The sequence below is a fragment of the Salvelinus alpinus genome, chromosome 23 (assembly GCF_045679555.1).
Source record: "Salvelinus alpinus chromosome 23, SLU_Salpinus.1, whole genome shotgun sequence".
In the NCBI taxonomy this organism is placed as follows: domain Eukaryota; kingdom Metazoa; phylum Chordata; class Actinopteri; order Salmoniformes; family Salmonidae; genus Salvelinus; species Salvelinus alpinus.
In genome coordinates, this window is record NC_092108.1 from 51,281,203 (window position 1) to 51,301,490 (window position 20,288).

The 20,288-nt window shown below is 40.6% G+C and overlaps 1 protein-coding gene across 17 annotated transcripts in view; it reads right to left on the reverse strand.

Annotated features, from left to right (window-relative positions):
• Window positions 1-20,288, reverse strand: part of LOC139551227 (disks large homolog 1-like) — a 279,300-nt gene that overhangs the window by 209,313 nt on the left and 49,699 nt on the right. For all 17 annotated transcript variants that reach the window (XM_071362713.1, XM_071362704.1, XM_071362706.1 and 14 more), the window contains one exon: window positions 13,447-13,611. In XM_071362713.1, coding sequence (XP_071218814.1) covers window positions 13,447-13,611 — 165 coding nt within the window. The remainder of the gene's footprint in view (window positions 1-13,446; window positions 13,612-20,288) is intronic.

The window sequence follows — 20,288 nt, forward strand, 5'->3', positions numbered from 1 at the left end:
AGGTGTGCAAAGCGCTTATATTTGATTTATTAGGATCCCAATTAACACAGTTTTACTGGGGTCCGACAACAAAAAAACTTTGCATACATTTAAAAACATGAACATGTAGTGTGTGTGTGCGCATCTATCATTTACACATACTTGTCGGTATACACACAACAAGTAGGTAATGTGGGAGAGGCGTTGGGCCGTCGGGTGTTGCTTTATTGTATTTTTTAAACCAATAGGCTGGGGCCTCCCGAGTGGATGCAGCGATCTATGGCACTGCAGTGCTTGAGGTGTCACGACAGACCAAGGATCGATCCCAGGCTGTGTCACAGCCAGCCGTGACCGGCAGACCCATGAGGCGCCGCACAATTGGCAGAGCGTCGTCCGTGTTAGAGGGTTTGGTTGGCCGGGATTTCCTTGTCCCATCACGCTCTAGCGACTCCTTGTGGCTGACTCGGGCGCCTGCAAGCTGACTCGGGCGCCTGCAAGCTGACTCGGGCGCCTGCAAGCTGACTCGGGCGCCTGCAAGCTGACTCGGGCGCCTGCAAGCTGACTCGGGCGCCTGCAAGCTGACTCGGGCGCCTGCAAGCTGACTAGGGCGCCAGCTGGACGGTGTCCCCTCCGACATATTGGTGCGTCTGGGTTCAGGGTTAAGCAAGCAGTTTGTCAAGAAGCAGTGCGGCTTGGCAGAGTTGTGTTTCAGAGGACGCATGGCTCTCGATCTTTGCCTCTACCGAGGACCATAGGGGAGTTGCAGCGACGGGACAAGACTAACTACCAACTGGATATCACAGAATTGGGGAGAAGGGTAAAAGTACAAAAAATATATAAATAAACCAGCAAGCTGATAGGTCTGCTGTTAGAACCAGTCAAGGCCGCTTTTACCACTCTTGTGAAGCAGAATGACTTTGGCGTGCCTCCAGGCCTGAGGACAAAGACATTCCTCTAGGCTCAGATTAAAGATGACAGATGGTAGCTGACTCGAGCCACTCCTATCATCAGCAGCTTTCCATCTAAGTTAATGCCAGTAGGTTTTTCATTATTGATCGATCATTCTTCCACCTCTCGCTAACTTAAGGAAAGAAAAGCACTTCATCTATTTTTTTGCTTGAGTACGATGGCTCACTGTTCGTTGTTGGCATTTCCTCCAAAGTTTGCCTACTTTGCCAATGAAGTAATCATCAAAAGTATTGGTACATCAAATGGTTGTGATGAATAAGACATCTGATTTGATGAAAAACGGAGTTGAATTTATCTTATTTAAACTACAAGTTTTCCCCTCATTCTTTATTTTATTGATCGTGGCTTCATATAATAGTTGATTTAATAGTTGATAAGGCAGCCAGTCAAATGTGCAGCCATCTCTTTCAACCATAGTTTTTTAATTCCTCATCAAACCATGCAACCTTAACAGTTCTAACAGTCAGTTACTTAGCAGGTGCATGTTTATCAGTAATTGGAAAAAGCAATTTCATAAATTCATCAAGTGCTCCTTATTAATCACAGACCAACAAATAGTTAACATATTCCACATAAATCACAGCAAAATCTTTTGTATGAGCTCTTATATACTATTTTAGGCCCAGCTTGTGGAACTTTGGCTTTCCTGGATAAAGCCACTATATTGTGATCACTGCATCCAATGGGTACGGACACAGCTTCAGAACAAAATATGATCGACACGTGGATGATCATCTTCTTGTAGTGTTTGTAAACACCATGGTAGGTTGATTAATAATCTGAATCCAATTACAGGCACTGGTTACAGTGAAAAGCTTCCTCTTGAGCAGACAGCTTGATGAAAACCAGTCAATACTCAGGTCCCAAAGAAAGTAGATCTCTGTTTACATCACATACATCGCATGCGCGTTTTGTATTTCTTTTTCCATTGTGGAAATGAGCTCGAAGTAATTTGAATTTATGAAATCTCTTCCCAAGTATTCCCAAGCATAAAAGAGACGTGATCATATACAAATGTAAGCTAGGTTTAAAATGACTGTTTGAGTCAAACATATCTGTTTGGGGTTCTTGTAGTTAATTTGCAGTATACAAATTATTTGTAATCATAAGGTGGATGGTTCGAGCCCTGAATGCTGATTGGCTGATATCAGTAGTATGTCAGACCATATACCACAGGTATAACAAAACAATTATTTGTACTCTTCTAATTACGTTGGTAACCAGTTCTGCAAAAGCTCTGTGAAAAACACATTCAGGTTTATAGTACACAATTATCAATTGTATTATACAGTATGCCTACACATTGATAGGCTATATACCTTTTCTTTTTTAATATAAAATGCTCTGAAACCAAAATACCTTTAGTTTTGGTGATCCTCTCAGCTCCAGCTCATTTTCAAGTCCTCTGGTGGTTACAGTCCTAACCCTGGAACGGGTAGCACCATAGAAAGAAGCTGGCTTGATGAAAACAACATCCATTTGGTCTGTTCTCTTTGGTCGTAATGTGATTTTTTTAAATTAACAGCTCGTTTTTGAATGGTAACTGTTAACCCCGTTCCACTAGCGGAACCCATCGCCAACAGCCAATGAAATTGCAGGGCGCCAAATACAAATCAACAGAAATTTCATAAATCTAATTTCTCAAACATACAAGTATTAGGCACCATTTTAAAGATAAAATTCTCGTTAATCCAGCCAGTGGATTACAGCGAAAGCTTTACAGCGAAAGCTCCACAAACGATTATGTTAGGTCACCACCAAGTCACAGAAAAACCCAGTCATTTTTCCCGCCAAAGAGATGAGTCACAAAAAGCACAAATAAAGATAAAATTAATCACTAACCTTTGATGATCTTCATCAGATGACACTCATAGGACTTCATGTTACACAATACATGTATGTTTTGTTCGATAAAGTGCATATTTAAAACCAAAAATCTCATTTTACATTGGTGTGTTATGTTCAGTAGTTCAAAAACATGCTATGATTTTGCAGAGAGCCACATGAATTCACAGAAATACTCATTATAAATGTTGATAAATTCAAGTGTTATGCATGGAACTTTAGATACACTTCTCCTTAATGCAACCGCTGTGTCAGATTTTTTTTTAAACTTTACGGAAAAAGCATAACCTGAGAACGGCGCTAAGAGCCCAAAGCAGCCAAAAGAAATATCCGCCATGTTGCGCCGTCAACATTAGACTGAAATAACATTATAAATATTCACTTACCTTTGATGATCTTCATCAGAATGCACTCCCAGGAATCGCAGTTAAACAATAAATGTTTGTTTTGTTCGATAATGTCCAACATTTATGTCCATTTATGTCAAAATAGCTTCTTTTGTTAGGGCGTTTGATAAACAAATCCAAAAGCGTGTTCAGGTCCAGTCGAACGAAAACATCAAAAAGTTATATGACAAGTTTCTTCGACCTGTAAAACTAAGTATAGAATCAATCTTTAGGATGTTTTTCTTAAATGTTCAGTAATGTTCCAACCGAAGAAATCCATTGTCTGTAGAAAAGCAATGGAACAAGAGATACCTCTCCTGTGAAATGCGCGTGACTGAGAACGAGGCTGCTGGCAGACCCCTTAGTCAAACAGCTCCCATCCGGCCCCCCTTCACAGGAGAAGCCTGAAACAACGTTCTAAAGACAGTTGACATCTAGTGGAAGCCTTAGGAAGTGCAACATAACCCATATCTCACTGTGAATTTGATAGGGGCTGAGTTCAAAAACTACAAACCTCAGATTTCCCACTTCCTGTTTGGATTTTCTCAGGTTTTTGCCAGCCATATGAGTTCTGTTATACTCACAGACATCATTCAAACAGTTTTAGAAACTTCAGAGTGTTTTCTATCCAATACTAATAATAATATGCATATATTAGCATCTGGGACTGAGTAGGAGGCAGTTCACTCTGGGCACGCTATTCATCCAAATATGAAAATGCTGCCCCCTATCCCAAATAAGTTTTATGGGTGGTGTTTTGGGCGGGGTGAGGAAAGGTGTGACTTTCAGGTTACAATAGGCTATAAGTATACAGCAGATTGCTGATTGTCCTCACTTTGATTATACTGTAGCACCATGACCAGGATCACTATTAATTTAAGTGAGCAGATTAGTGCTTTCAGGAGGAATGGAAAATCTACTGTAGACATTTTTTTTAAACTGGTAGACTTGGGGATTTGTGTCACGAACAGTGCTATTCGCAAACACTATCATCAGATGCCTGTTTTACGCCGAACTCGAAAGCCCAGGAAAATGAACAGGTACAGTAGGCTACGATACTTTAATGTAGGCCTAATAATACAAAAAATAATGCTTAAATAAAATCGACTGCTCGTCTTTGATCCATGCCCCAGGCATGGATCAAAGCTGGCGAGACATTCAATAATGTCATCTTTACAGACGTGGCCCTTGAGCAATTCGCTGAAAATTGCTACAGAAAAAAAGAATATCAAGCAAGCCAAGTCCCAAGCATCCGCTCAAACTCCATGGAGGGCAAATTCTCACCAGGGACCAGGCCCATATTTTATGGTAAATTTGGCTATTTACAAAGCAAAAGGTACATAAAATATTGTAGCCTACCTCACAGACTTATGTGTTAAACAATAATTCACTCTTGCCTCCTTTTTCAGGTATCATGGCTTGAGATTTCTTTGAGGAAGAAATCATCAATAAATATACTGGACCCTATGTCAGAGGTGTTTCTGGGTACACATCGATTTATAGCAATATTTTGTTACGTTTAGGCCTATTTACATGCATATTTCTATTATTGTACCAAATTTTGGCTGTTAGGCAATTTTTTTTTAAATATTTCCAAAAGCAGACAATAACCCAAAACACACTGCCGCCCGGGTTTGCGTTGCAAATGAAGGCATACACTGGGTCAAGACGCCAGCAGAGTAAGTAGACCTTTATGTAGTAAAATAAAATACCTACAACAACTTTGGTAGGCCTACAGTATATCTAAAAATATTTTTGTTCATCTCTACATGTAGATCTCCTGATTTAAACCCGATCTAACTTGTTTGGCATCAACTGAAAACATTAATCCGTAAGTCTGCCAAGCCGAGAAGCAAAGATGAACTGGTAAAGGCCATCAAGATGTTTTGTCTAGAGAAATTGATACAACAAATAGTCGTCACCAAAAGTTTTAAGAATGACAAATATTAATTTTCACAAAGTTTGCTGCTTCAGTGTCTTTAGATATTTTGTCAGATGTTACTATGGAATACTGAAGAATAATTACAAGCATTTCATAAGTGTCAAAGGGTTTTATTGACAATTACATGAAGTTGATGCAAAGAGTCAATAGTGTTGACCCTTCTTTCTCAAGACCTCTGCAATCCGCTCTGGCATGCTGTCAATTAACTTCTGGGCCACATCCTGACTGATGGCAGCCCATTCTTACATAATCAATGCTTGGAGTTTGTCAGAATTTGTGGGTTTTTGTTTGTCCACCCACCACTTGAGGATTGACCACAAGTTCTCAATCGGATTAAGGTCTGGGGATGTTTCCTGGCCATGGACCCAAAATATCAATGTTTTATTCCCCGAGCCACTTAGTTATCACTTGCCTTATGGCAAGGTGCTCCATCCTGCTGGAAAAGGCATTGTTCGTCAACAAACTGTTCCTGGATGGTTGGGAGAAGTCGCTCTCGGAGGATGTGTTGGTACCATTCTTTATTCATGGCTGTGCTGTGTTCTTAGGCAAAATTGTGAGTGAGCCCACTCCCTTGGCTGGAGACGGTCCTGGCGCTTGCTGGACTTTCTTGGGCACCCTGAAGCATTCTTCACAACAATTGAACCGCTCTCCTTGAAGTTCTTGATGATCCGATAAATGGTTGATTTAGGTGAAATCTTACTGGCAGCAATATCCTTGCCTGTGAAGCCCTTTTTGTGCAAAGCAATGATGGAGGCACGTGTTTCCTTGCAGGTAACCATGGTTGACAGAGGAAGAACAATGATTCCAAGCACCACCCTCCTTTTGAAGCTTCGAGCCTGTTATTCGAACTTAATCAGCATGACAGAGTGATCTCCAGCCTTGTCCTCGTCAACACTCACACCTGTGTTAACGAGAGAGACACTGACATGATGTCAGCTGGTCCTTTTGTGGCAGGGCTGAAATGCAGTGAAAACGTTTTTTGGGGGATTCAGTTTTTTTGCATGGCAAAGAGGGACTTTGCAATTAATTGCAATTCATCTTATCACTCTTTACAACATTCCGGAGTATATACAAATTGACATCATACAAACTGAGGAAGCAGACTGTGAAAATTAATATTTGTGTCATTCTCAAAACATTTGGCCACGACTGTACATTGATCATCTCAGCAAGGTTTAACCTGTGGTCGTGGAGCTGAGTGGAAGCACAACTAAAATGTAGTTTATATAAACATCCGCATTTGAATTTCTATTTTCTCATTATTTTATTTAACAAAAGCATAAAGATGTTGCTGAATAAATACTGTACTGCTGTTTTGAGTTAGAAATTTAACACTTTAGAGTACTTAAGCATCGAATACATTGCAAGTTGAGGGATTTTCACAACAGTAGCCGGGATATACAAAGTCTATATAAAGTCTAATAGGAAATATTTGCATGATGGGCTACACACCTGCTACAGTTGTGAAAAACAAGTGTATGAAAACCTATTTTCAAAATGCCTCCAGTTGTCCATCACTATTGTAAATAAAAACACAGCATCTTGTTAAGATTCTTCATTTTGTCACACATAATTTATATCTACGTTTCCAATTACTTTTAGAGCTTGGGATTTACAAATGTGCGCTTTTAATTATTAGTTACATTGTTTTAGTTCGAAAGTGCAGACTTTTTCTTTAAATTATTGTTTTATGTAGGATGCTACATTTTTGCCCAGCTGCAATAGTAAATAGGTCTATAAAGCCTCATAACTGGCTGAGGTAAGCTAAGTTTTTTTATATCGGTCAAGGCTCAGAAGATAGACTCCAATTAAGCCCTCGTTGTTTGTAAAGTCAAATTAAAATGAATTGCTAGACTGGTGTAGGTTATCTCCATCTGCTGGTGTGCAACACTTGCATTACAAGCTGGCAATATTTTCAGCACCAGCCTACCCCGGCTAATGAAGGCCTAACCCGGCCAAACCCGCTGGGCCAATTGTGCGCCGCTCTATGGCACTCCCAATCACGGTCGGATGTGATACAGCCTGAATTCGAACCATAGATATACAGTTGAAGTCGGAAGTTTACATATATACATTAAAACTCGTTTTTCAACAACACTACAAATTTCTTGTTAACTTCTTTCAGCTAGGGGGCAGAATTTTTATGTTTGGAAAAATAACAATCCGAAGGTAAACTGACTATTTCTCAGGTCCAGATGCTAGAATATGCATATAATTGACACATTAGGATAGAAAACACTCTAAAGTTTCCAAAACTGTCAAAATAGTGTCTGTGAGTATAACAGAACTGATTTTGCAGGCGAAAACCTGAGGAAATCCAACCCGGATGTGCCTTTTATTTGGAAAAATCCCTTTTCCGTTGCCTGCCCCTACTCCATTTAAAGGGGTATCAACCAGATTCCTTTTCCAATGGCTTCCTTACGCCGTGACCAGGCTTTAGACATAGTTTCAAGCTTTTATTTTGAAAAATGAGCGAGATTTTTCAAAACGCGTCAGGTGTCCTTTGATTAGATCCTGCGCGTGAGAGATGTAGCTCGACATTTTCTTTCTCTGTAGTATTGAATAGGTGACCGCCCGTTTGAAATATTATCGATGTATTATGTATGTTAAAAACAACCTGAGGTTTGATTATAAAAAACGTTTGACATGTTTCTACGAACATTACGGATACTTTTTGGAATTTGTCTGCCTTTCAGGACCGGAACGAGGCTGTGGTTTTCTGAACATAACGCGCAAACCAAATGGCGGTTTTTGGTTATAAACCTAATCTTCATCGAACAAAAATAACATTTGTGTAACTGGGAGTCTCGTGAGTGCAAACATCCGAAGATTATCAAAGGTAAGCGATTCATTTTATTGCTTTTCTGACTTTCGTGACCACGCTAATTTGGGGATAGCTGTTCTTACTGTTTTGTCTAGTGATTGATAAACTCAAACGTTTGGATTGCTTTCGCTGTAAAGCATATTTTCAAAATCTGACACGATAGGTGGATTAACAACAAGCTAAGCTGCGTTTTGGTATATTTCACTTGTGATTTCATGATTATAAATATTTTTAGTATTATTTTTGAATTTGGTGCTCTACAATTCAGCGGTTGTTTACGAAAATGATCCCGCTAAAGGGATCCGTGCGGCAAGAAGTTAACTATAGTTTTGGCAAGTAGGTAAGGACATCTACTTTGTGCATGACAAGTAATTTTTCCAGCAATTGTTAACAGAGATTATTTCACTGTAACACAATTCCAGTGGGTAAGAAGTTTACATACACTAAGTTGACTGTGCCTTTAACATCTCTAGGATAGGGGGCAGCATTTTCACATTTGGATGAAAAGCATACCCAAATTCAACTGCCAGCTACTCATCCCCAGAAGATAAGATAAGCATATTAATACTAGATGGATAGAAAACACTGAAGTTTCTAGAACTGTTTGAATCATGTGTGAGCCTAACAGAACTTATTTAGCAGGCGAAAACCCGAAGACAAACCATTCAGAATTATTTTTTTATTTTTTTTGAGGTCACTCTTATCAATGAATTTTAATTGGGAATCCAGAATTCTAAGGGACCTTCTTGCAGTTCCTACCGCTTCCACTGGATGTCAACAGTCTTTAGAAATTGTTTGAGGGTTTTTCCTTTGTGTAATGAAGAAGTAGCCCTGTTCAGACTGATTGTCGAGTGAAGTGTACTGTTTGTTAGAGGCGCGTAACCAGAAAGCATGCTACAGTTTGTTTTAATCCTGTATTGAACACAGATCATCCCGTCTTCAATTTTATCGATTATTTACGTTAAAAAATACCTAAAGTTGTAATACAAAAGTAGTTTGACATTTTTTGGCAAAGTTTACAGGTAACCTTTGAGATATTTTGTAGCCACGTTGAGCAAGTTGGAACCGGTGTTTTTCTGGATCAAACGCGCCAAATAAAAGGACATTTGGATATACACTGCTCAAAAAAATAAAGGGAACACTAAAATAACACATCCTAGATCTGAATGAAATATTCTTATTAAATACTTTTCTTTACATAGTTGAATGTGCTGACAACAAAATCACAAAAAAATTATCAATGGAAATCAAATTTATCAACCCATGGAGGTCTGGATTTGGAGTCACACTCAAAATTAAAGTGGAAAACCACACTACAGGCTGATCAAACTTTGATGTAATGTCCTTAAAACAAGTCAAAATGAGGCTCAGTAGTGTGTGTGGCCTCCACGTGCCTGTATGACCTCCCTACAACGCCTGGGCATGCTCCTGATGAGGTGGCGGATGGTCTCCTGAGGGATCTCCTCCCAGACCTGGACTAAAGCATCCGCCAACTCCTGGACAGTCTGTGGTGCAACGTGGCGTTGGTGGATGGAGCGAGACATGATGATAATAGATGATAATAGCATCGTTTGCTTTCGCCAAAAAGCTTATGATGGCTGGATTCACAACCAGTGTAGCTTTAATTTGGTATCTTTCATGTGTGATTTAATGAAAGTTAGATTTTTATAGTAATTTATTTGAATTTGGCGCACTGCATTTTTTCTGGCTTTTTAAGTGAGACAGTAGCGTCCCGCCTAAACTCAGATTTTTGGATATAAATATTTACTTTACCGAAGAAAACATACATGTATTGTGTAACATGAAGTCCTATGAGTGTCATCTGATGAATATCATCAAACGTTAGTGATTAATTTTAACTCTATTTCTGCTTTTTGTTCCTCTCTTTGGCTGGAAAAATGGCTGTGTTTTTCTGTGGCTATGTACTGACCTAACATAATCGCAAGGTGTGCTTTCGCCGTAAATCCTTTCGAAATCAGATACTGTGGCTGGATTATCGAGAAGTTTATCTTTAAAACGGTGTATAATACTTGTATGTTTGAGGAATTGTCATTATGATATTTCTGTTGTTTTGAATTTGGCACCCTGCAATTTCACTGGTTGTTGGTTAGGTGGGACGCTAGTTAAACAACTTGGAAAATTCCAGAAAATTATGTCATGGATTTAGAAGCTTCTGATAGGCTAATTGACATCATGTGAGTCAATTGGAGGTGTACCTGTGAAAGTATGCCAAGGCCTACCTTCAAACTCAGTACCTCTTTGCGGTGTATGTAAACTTACAACTAACTGTATATATATAATTTTTTCAGAACATTAACTGTGTGTAGGTAGATACGTGTGTAGGTAGATGTGGAAAGATAGATACAAATGATTTGTTGCAAGTTGCGGAGGGGGGTTTCACACCTAGCTTGGCTATTAGAAAAATCTTTAGTAAAGGTTGAATAGTCTATTGTTTAGCTAGTAGCCCATCCTGCTACGCTTGTGAAAAACGAATAATAATAATTTTTCCCCTTTCCACATGTTAAATATTCCAATAGATAGTGTTTTTAGCAACAATCGGCCCCAACCCCAATTAATAAATTTGGGCACAGTCAATAGTAGAGGTCGACCGATTAATCGGAATGGCCGATTAATTGGGGCCGAATTCAAGTTTTCATAACAATCGGAAATCGTTTTTTTTTTACACCTTTATTTAACTAGGCAAGTCAGTTAAGAACACATTCTTATTTTCAATGACGGCCTAGGAACGGTGGGTCAACTGCCTTGTTCAGGGGCAGAATGACAGATTTTTACCTTGTCAGCTCGGGGGATTCAATCTTGCAACCTTACGGTTAACTAGTCCAACGCTCTAACCACCTGCCTTACATTGCACTCCACGAGGAGCCTGCCTGTTACGCGAATGCAGTAAGAAGCCAAGGTAAGTTGCTAGCTAGCATTAAACTTATCTTTCACTTTCACATCTTTCAACAATCAATCACTAGTTAACTACACATGGTTGAAGATATTACTAGTTTATCTAGCGTGTCCTGCGTTGCATATAATCGATGCGGTGCGCATTCGCGAAAAAGGACGTCGTTGCTCCAACATGTACCTAACCATAAACATCAATGCCTTAAAATCAATACACACGTATTTATTTTTAAACCTGCATATTTAGTTAATATTGCCTGCTAACATTAATTTATTTTAACTAGGGAAAATGTGTCACTTCTCTTGCAGAGTCAGGGTATATGCAACAGTTTGGGCCGCCTGGCTCGTTGCTAACTAATTTGCCAGAATTTTACGTAATTATGACATAACATTGAAGGTTGTGCAATGTAACAGGAATATTTAGACTTATGGATGCCACCCGTTTGATAAAATACGGAACGGTTCTGTATTTCACTGAAAGAATTAACATTTGAGATGATAGTTTCCGGATTCAACCATATTAATGACCTAAGGCTCGTATTTCTGTGTGTTATGTTATAATTAAGTCTATGATTTGATAGAGCAGTCTGACTGAACGATGGTAGGCACCAGCAGGCTCGTAAGCATTCATTCAAAACAGAACTTTCCTGTGTTTTGCCAGCAGCTCTTCGCAATGCTTCAAGCATTGCGCTGTTTATGACTTCAAGCCCATCAACTCCCGAGATTAGGCTGGTGTAATCGATGTGAAATGGCTAGCTAGTTAGTGGGGTGCGCGCTAATAGCGTTTCAAACGCCACTCGCGCTGAGACTTGGGAGTAGTTGTTCCCCTTGCTCTGCATGGGTAACGCTGCTTCGAGGGTGGCTGTTGTCGATGTGTTCCTGTTTCGAGCAAGGAGAGGGACGGAAGCTATACTGTTACACTGGCAATATTAAAGTGCCTATAAGAACATCCAATAGTCAAAGGTATATGAAATACAAATCGTATAGAGAGAAATAGTCCTATAATTCCTATAACCTAAAACTTCTTACCTGGGAATATTGAAGACTCATGTTAAAAGGAACCACAGCTTTCATATGTTCTCATGTTCTGAGCAAGGAACTTAAACATTAGCTTTCTTACATGGCACATATTGCACTTTTACTTTCTTCTCCAACACTTTGTTTTTGCATTATTTAAACCAAATTGAACATGTTTCATTATTTATTTGAGGCTAAATTGATTTTATTGATGTATTATAGAATGGTGAGGGTTCGAAACCTGCTCCCTGCTTGTTTCATTAAATTATTATGCAGGTCTCAGAGCAAATAGTCTGGATTGTTACTCCCATCTCATTCCTCGCTCTCTTCCACGCGTCAATCAGCACACTTGTGGGCGTGCTGGCAGGATATACATTTTTTATTCTGTATATATGAATTACTAAATCATGTTTTTCTAGTCTATTGCATAGTTACAATGTGTAATCATTGATTTCCCAGGAGAAGGAGTGGTAAACACTGTTGAAGTGTATAATTTGAATACATACATGCAGACACAGCATCATTCACAGAATGGAGTTTGATACACCTGGTATTGGATATGACAGAAAAAACATTAGCAAAAAAGCGATTTTTGTAAATTAACTTTATGACAAAAAAATATGCACAAATGTTTGTAACATATTCCTCTCAATTTATAATTTTTTTGCTTAACTTGTTATGTTATAACTACTTACATTTGCCTCCCCGTAATGTTTTGTCAGCCATCTTAGCTATAGAAAGTCACCAGGGAGGTGGCTCGCGACAAATTCGTCATTGGAACCACTCTATATGATTGGTCATATAAAAACCTTGGGACCCAAATGCATAATGAGTGCTCTACCTCCCCTTGTGGTGCTTGTGGTGATCTGGAGCAGTGAAGCCATGACGCAGGGTACTTCTAAGTCCCGCGGTATAAGCTCGCAACTTTTAAAAGAGGAACCACTGTACAGATAGTAGCGGTTACAGCAACTGATGCCAATCACATCACAGGATCAAAGTAACTAAAGTTTTCAATAACCTTTCCAAACCAAACCGAGCTCTCCCTCGTTACACAGGTTGTTAAGTGTTGTGCCATTTGACGTACCCAAGAAGACTCACAGCTGTAATCGATGTCAAAAGGTGTTTCTAACATGTACTGACTCAGAGAGCTATACTTATGCAATGAGTATTTTAGTTATTTAATTAGTCTTAATCTTTAAAAAATATTAGCATTTTTCTTCCACTGACAGTATTTTGTATAGATTGTTGAAAAAAAAATGACAATTAAATACATTTTAATTCCACTTCGTAACACAAAATGTGATGAAATCAAAGGGACTAAATACTTTTGCAGGGCACCATGTGTGATTGTGATTCTTGTACACAGTTTCACAATGAAGCGAATGAGGGCAATATGGGCAACAGGGGAACGTACTGTATGATAAAATTCTCTCCCATCCTCCCTTTGTATGAAAATGCATTTAATGTATGTGAAATTCTGTTTGTGAATGTGAATAGGAATGCAAAATAAATAAACAAGTGTGGGAAAGTGTGTGTGTGTATGTGTTGCCGCCGTGTGAAGGTGTCCATCCTACCTTCATGGGTGAGATGTGCGCTTGGGCCACGTAGCCGTGGACATTCTCAATCTGGGAAAGGTTCTTCTCGGCCACCTGGACCAGCTCGGGGCCAGGGACCTCGTCAGTGAGCTGGGGGGAGTTCTGCTCCTGGGGGGACGTGTCCTCATCGTGGTGCCTGTATTTCTGGAGGGGCAGGGTAGAGCAGAGTAAGTGGATGTCAGACAATATATACAACAAATGCCCATTGTAGGTATCAGATGAGGATGGCAAGCATGTGACTGCAATCGTCAACCTGAGGCTGATCAGTTAGGTGAGCTTATAAGGCCGACCAGTGAGGTCAACTTATGAAGCAGATCAGTAATATTGGTCAATGCAAAGCCTGATGTTCAATCATTGTGGACATCGTAGCATTTAAAGACGTCAATGTAGTCAAAGCCCGATGTTGTATAGGCTTGACAGTGAGATTAACAGAAGCTGCAAATTAGTACAGTCCAAAATATCCAATTGCGTTCAGTAGTTTAGTCTGTAATTTAAATACATTTACAGTGCATTCAGAAAGTATTCAGACCCCTTGAATTTTTACACATTGTTAAATTACAGCTTTATTCTAAAATTTATAAACATTTTTTGATATTGATATACAGTGGGGAGAACAAGTATTTGATACACTGCCGATTTTGCAGGTTTTCCTACTTACAAAGCATGTAGAGGTCTGTAATTTTTTATCATAGGTACACTTCAACTGTGAGAGACGGAATCTAAAACAAAAATCCAGAAAATCACATTGTATGATTTTTAAGGAAATTATTTGCATTTTATTGCATGACATAAGTATTTGATCACCTACCAACCAGTAAGAATTCCGGCTCTCACAGACCTGTTAGTTTTTCTTTAAGAAGCCCTCCTGTTCTCCACTCATTACCTGTATTAACTGCACCTGTTTGAACTCGTTACCTGTATAAAAGACACCTGTCCACACACTCAATCAAACAGACTCCAACCTCTCCACAATGGCCAAGACCAGAGAGCTGTGTAAGGACATCAGGGATAAAATTGTAGACCTGCACAAGGCTGGGATGGGCTACAGGACAATAGGCAAGCAGCTTGGTGAGAAGGCAACAACTGTTGGCGCAATTATTAGAAAATGGAAGAAGTTGAAGTTGACGGTCAATCACCCTCGGTCTGGGGCTCCATGCAAGATCTCACCTCGTGGGGCATCAATGATCATGAGGAAGGTGAGGGATCAGCCCAGAACTACACGGCAGGACCTGGTCAATGACCTGAAGAGAGCTGGGACCACAGTCTCAAAGAAAACCATTAGTAACACACTACGCCGTCATGGATTAAAATCCTGCAGCGCACGCAAGGTCCCCCTGCTCAAGCCAGCGCATGTCCAGGCCCGTCTGAAGTTTGCCAATGACCATCTGGATGATCCAGAGGAGGAATGGGAGAAGGTCATGTGGTCTGATGAGACAAAAATAGAGCTTTTTGGTCTAAACTCCACTCGCCGTGTTTGGAGGAAGAAGAAGGATGAGTACAACTCTAAGAACACCATCCCAACCGTGAAGCATGGAGGTGGAAACATAATTCTTTGGGGATGCTTTTCTGCAAAGGGGACAGGACGACTGCACCGTATTGAGGGGAGGATGGATGGGGCCATGTATCGCGAGATCTTGGCCAACAACCTCCTTCCCTCAGTAAGAGCATTGAAGATGGGTCGTGGCTGGGTCTTCCAGCAAGACAACGACCCGAAACACACAGCCAGGGCAACTAAGGAGTGGCTCTGTAAGAAGCATCTCAAGGTCTTGGAGTGGCCTAGCCAGTCTCCAGACCTGAACCCAATAGAAAATCTTTGGAGGGAGCCGAAAGTCCGTATTGCCCAGCGACAGCCCCGAAACCTGAAGGATCTGGAGAAGGTCTGTATGGAGGAGTGGGCCAAAATCCCTGCTGCAGTGTGTGCAAACCTGGTCAAGAACTACAGGAAACGTATGATCTCTGTAATTGCAAACTAAGGTTTCTGTACCAAATATTCAGTTCTGCTTTTCTGATGTATCAAATACTTATGTCATGCAATAAAATGCAAATTAATTACTTAAAAATCATACAATGTGATTTTCTGGATTTTCTTTTCCCCCCGTCTCTCACAGTTGAAGTGTACCTATGATAAAAATTACAGACTTCTACATGCTTTGTAAGTAGGAAAACCTGCAAAATCGGCAGTGTATCAAATACTTGTTCTCCCCACTGTATATATCAATCTACGCACAATTAGAATTTTTAGCAACTTTATAAAAAGCTGAAACATATTTCCATAAGTATTCAGACCCTTAAGTACTTTGTTGAAGCACCTTTGTAATCGCTGTCAGTCTAGAGTTGTCTTGGGTACGAACCTACAAGCTTGGCACACCTGTATTTCGGGAGTTTCTCCCATTCTTCTCTGCAGATCGTCTCAAGCTCTGTCTGGTTGAATGGGGAGCGTTGCTGCGAAGCTATTTTCAGGTCTCTCCAGAGATGTTCGATTGGGTTCAAGTCCGGGCTTTGGCTGGGTAACTCAAGGACATTCAGAGACTTGTCCCAAAAACACTCCTGCGTTGTCTTGGCTGTGTACTTAGGGTTGTTGTCCTGTTGGAAGGTGAACCTTCACCCTAGTCAGAGGTCCTGAGCGCTCTGGAGCAGGTTTTCATCAAGGATCTCTGTACCTTAATCCATTAATCTTTGCCTCGATCCTGACTAGTCCCTGCCGCTGAAAAACATCCCCACAGCATGATGCTGCCACCACGCTTCACCGTAGGGATGGTGCCAAGTTTCCTCCAGACATGACGCTTGGCATTCAGATAAAAGAGTTCAATCTTGGTTTCATCAGACCAGAGAATCTTGTTTCTCATGGTTGCCTTTTGACAAACTCCAAGCGGGCTGTCATGCGCCTTTTCCCGAGGAGTGGCTTCTGTTAGGCCACTCTACCATAAAGGCCTGATTGGTGGATTGCTGCAGAGATGGTTGTCCTTCTGGAAGGTTCTCCCATCTCCACAGAGGAGCTCTGTCAGAGTGTGAGCTCTGCCCTTCTCCCCCGATTGCTCAGTTTGGCCGTGTGGCCAGCTCAAGGAAGAATCTTGGTGGTTCCAAACTTCTTCCATTTAAGAATGAGGGAGGCCACTGTGTTCTTGTGGACCTGCAATGCCGCAGACATGTTTTGGTACCCTTTCCCAGATCTGTACCTCGACACAATCCCGTCTCAGAGCTCTACAGACAATTCCTTCGACCTCATACCAACCAAACGATGTAGCCCAGCACCGTAGCTGATTTGAGAAAACAGACTGCTGACACAGAGACAGATACATCTGTTGTTTCATGTCAGTCTACCATTCTAGAGAGATAGGTTGATCAAACATTTCGATGCATAACATCCGTAAACAGGGTCGTTACTCAGCAAAAGTTATATTACACATTACGCGCTACTTCTTTCAACAGTAACAACATTAATTTACTTATTACTCACTGGGAAAATGTATAAATTACACTACTCGTTATATTACTTTTGTGTTGCGCGCCCTCACTCAACGTTACATTACGTAGGCCTATACACCAACACTGCAAGTTGTCTTGGAGTGTTGCTATTGCATGTTCTTCAAGAGACTGGAAGTTGTGTTTCTGGCAGTGGAGAGTTGTTTCTCGACTGGGCACAATTTAGATTAAACGGTTATATTCTTGTAATTTTTTCATCCTACCAAATCAAAGTAATGTGAGTACTTCCACGCTGAGAAATTCAATGTTCTAGACACTTCTGCCATTTTTCATCTCTCTCACTAAAGCATTTAGTCGTAGTGCGTGGGTGCGTAAACAAGAACTTGGTGAGAGGATGTCAGACTCAGGACAAAAACAGTTAGAATCTGAGGTGGGGAGTTTTTTTTTTTATATTGCGCCAATAGAAGGACAAATAATCACCACAAATATTTATTTGGATCAATAACAGCAATAGGACGGGAATAATAAAAGTAATGAAGTAACATCAGCCCATCTTTGATCAGTAAGTGTAATATTATTAATCAAATTGGAACAGTAATCCATTATATTATTCGTTAGCGCAAAAAGTTATTACTAACACGTTACTGCCAATAATTAAGCTGAAGCCAAGGAATTACCAGTCAGTTAACCGAGGGCTTAAACTCTTACTGTCTCCTCTCAGTGCTGGTGGTGCATGCTATAATGTATGCAGCGTTAGCGACGAGCTACAGTCAGCCTGTCAACAGGCAGGTAAGCTAAGCTAGCGGACTTCTGTGATGGACAAAAAGGAATCTCCTAGCAACCGCTAGAATAACGCAATGTGAAGTCACGACCCTCTCCAACTTGGATTATCTGTTCCGGAGCTTTTCAGTTAAAAGGTAAAAGAGTCTATGATACACAACTTCCCAAAAGCATTAAGAGAGTGCTGCTGTATCTACACAACAAATAATACAATCACAAACCTTATCTGAATGGGTATTGGGAGACCATTTATTCTACTGACAGGACAGTAAATAACAGTCATTAGTTATGATCATCACAATAACAATTCTCCTCAGTGATGTCTAGAGGTAACCTGGTGGCAGATCGCTTTGTGCAGTCTTGCCAACTCCTATGATCATTGTCTTGTCATGTTGCCAAATATGTTGTCATGTTTGACAACAACCATAGTAACTGGCTAAATAGAGAAAACAGATCTGGGACAAGTCTAAAGGATAGGTTATGACGGCCATCGTCATCTCCAGTGCTTTGCCACAGATTTGGAACCTGCAAAGTTCACATCTTTTTAGATTAAACAGAATTCAGAGCAGGTATTGGACATGCTGATTGACTAGCAACATATCAAAAAGGAAATTAAATTGTTCCAAGAATTGTTGCCGTTAGTGCTGTCAACAATAATCAAAGGGTGTAATCTACCCCTTAAGTCTTTGATCTCCATAGGTCTCTAAGCTGTTTTTCACGTTTTCTGCAATCATGCGAGTGGATGGTGTTCGTGTTACTGGCTGGTTTGCCAGTGTTCAGAAAGGGGTCCCCCTCCCACTTCTGAGGCCACAGTAGTCCGCAAAACAGAATGTCTAATTTGAAACGCTATCTTCATTATTGACTTTCTGCATAAGGCATTCAGTCGATTTTGTCTGTTCTTACTGTATGAAAAAAAAAAAAAAGGTGCTCGAAGTCAATTCTGATCAATTAACAAACCGCAAGTGTAGTTAACTTTTAAAACAACTTCTAGACTGATTTAAAAAAAACTTCACATGATTTAGCTAGGCCTATTTTTGTAGCATTTCTCTTATATTACTCCCATCCCTAGGAAAGAGAATGACAGTCCTAATGATCCTGGATTAAGTCACTGTCTGGAGCGAAAGAGCTTCAATTGCTGTTCATGACGACATGGGGGGTTTCTTTCCATTCACGTCAAAGTAGAAGGCAGATTAACACGGACCACAGATTAATGGTGTAAATCTTTGGAGACAACTAAACCCACACAGTGTTCTGGAAGTCTGATATTGACAGCTGGGAGTTGGTACTGGACGCACCAAACTTGGCATGTGCTCATCAGAAGGAAGATAAGCCAAATGGAAGCGGTATGCTCTTTGGGATAATTTTGTCCAATTTTCATCCCACAAGCTATTTATTGCGGCAAAGAAATGACATTGTAAAAGGTGCTTTATACAATTGAATCATAATGACATTGACCCTTATGGCCTCTGAATGCCCCTTGTTAAGAGTGGGTAAAGACTAAGCTGCAGTCAATACACACACACAAATCAAGTCAAAATAAGCTTTTAATGGAGCAACTGTCCTCTTTGGTGGCCCCAACTTGTAAATGAATTGGTCGAGACATTACACCCTCTCACATACTATCAATTACCAACACAATTAATTTAGGAGCCCATCTCTGCTCAAAATAACATAAAAGGCAGATGTAACATCAGGAACCTCTAGGCTAGAGTTAATTCTGTCACAGCGTGACCCAGACCCGTCAATGAAAACCAAGCACTGAACGAGGTAAGAGAGGCAGAAAGTAAGAGGTAGCAGGTGCAGAGCCTGTGGTGGAGTGGTAGCCCAACACTCCCGACTTGACACATATAGGACCCAGGAGACCGGGGTTCAATCACTGTGTCCACCATTGTCACTAACTCACATTTGCAGTATTCTGTATTTTGATGCTTTATTCAGACAGTTATGAAGAGGAATGGATTAAATGAAATGCCAAAAGGCAGTAGCATCAATGTATGACAACCTCCGCCTGAAGAGGCATGCAGTGATAGCCCTCCCTCTCCCTCTGCCTTGGCCGCGGTTAAATCGATGCATCATACTGGAGCGCTGGGAGCAGCAGGGCTGGCCGAGGCAAAGCGAGCCCCGACTCCTGCCTGCCAAAGATGCTAAAAATAGGAGCAAGTGAGCGAGTGGCGTCATACACAGAGAGCCACAGCGTGGATGTTCAGAGATGTTGAGGGAAAGGAGGATTGACTAGGTAATTAGCATTTTACGGAGGGAAACAATGAGCTTGCTATGCAAAACTCAATCATGAAGACTATATTAATTGTGAAATAGTTTTCAGCCTCCCTATAAAAAGGGTTCAATGACTCGCTTGTCCTTTCATATATGGCCCTCAAAGGTTCTATAGAGAACCGCAAAGCCTCATTTTTAGCAGTGTATGAAACAAGTTGACAGCCTGTGAAACAAGATGACTATACCGAATAAGGTATAGCCTAAGATACATCGTCATAATATGCACACTACACGAGCTCTGACATAGCATTAGATGAATCAATGGTTTTGATTAATGGCATGTCTCCCGCCCCATTTCCGTCAGCCAATCTGCTTTGGAGGCGAATTGTGATTAGACAAAGCTT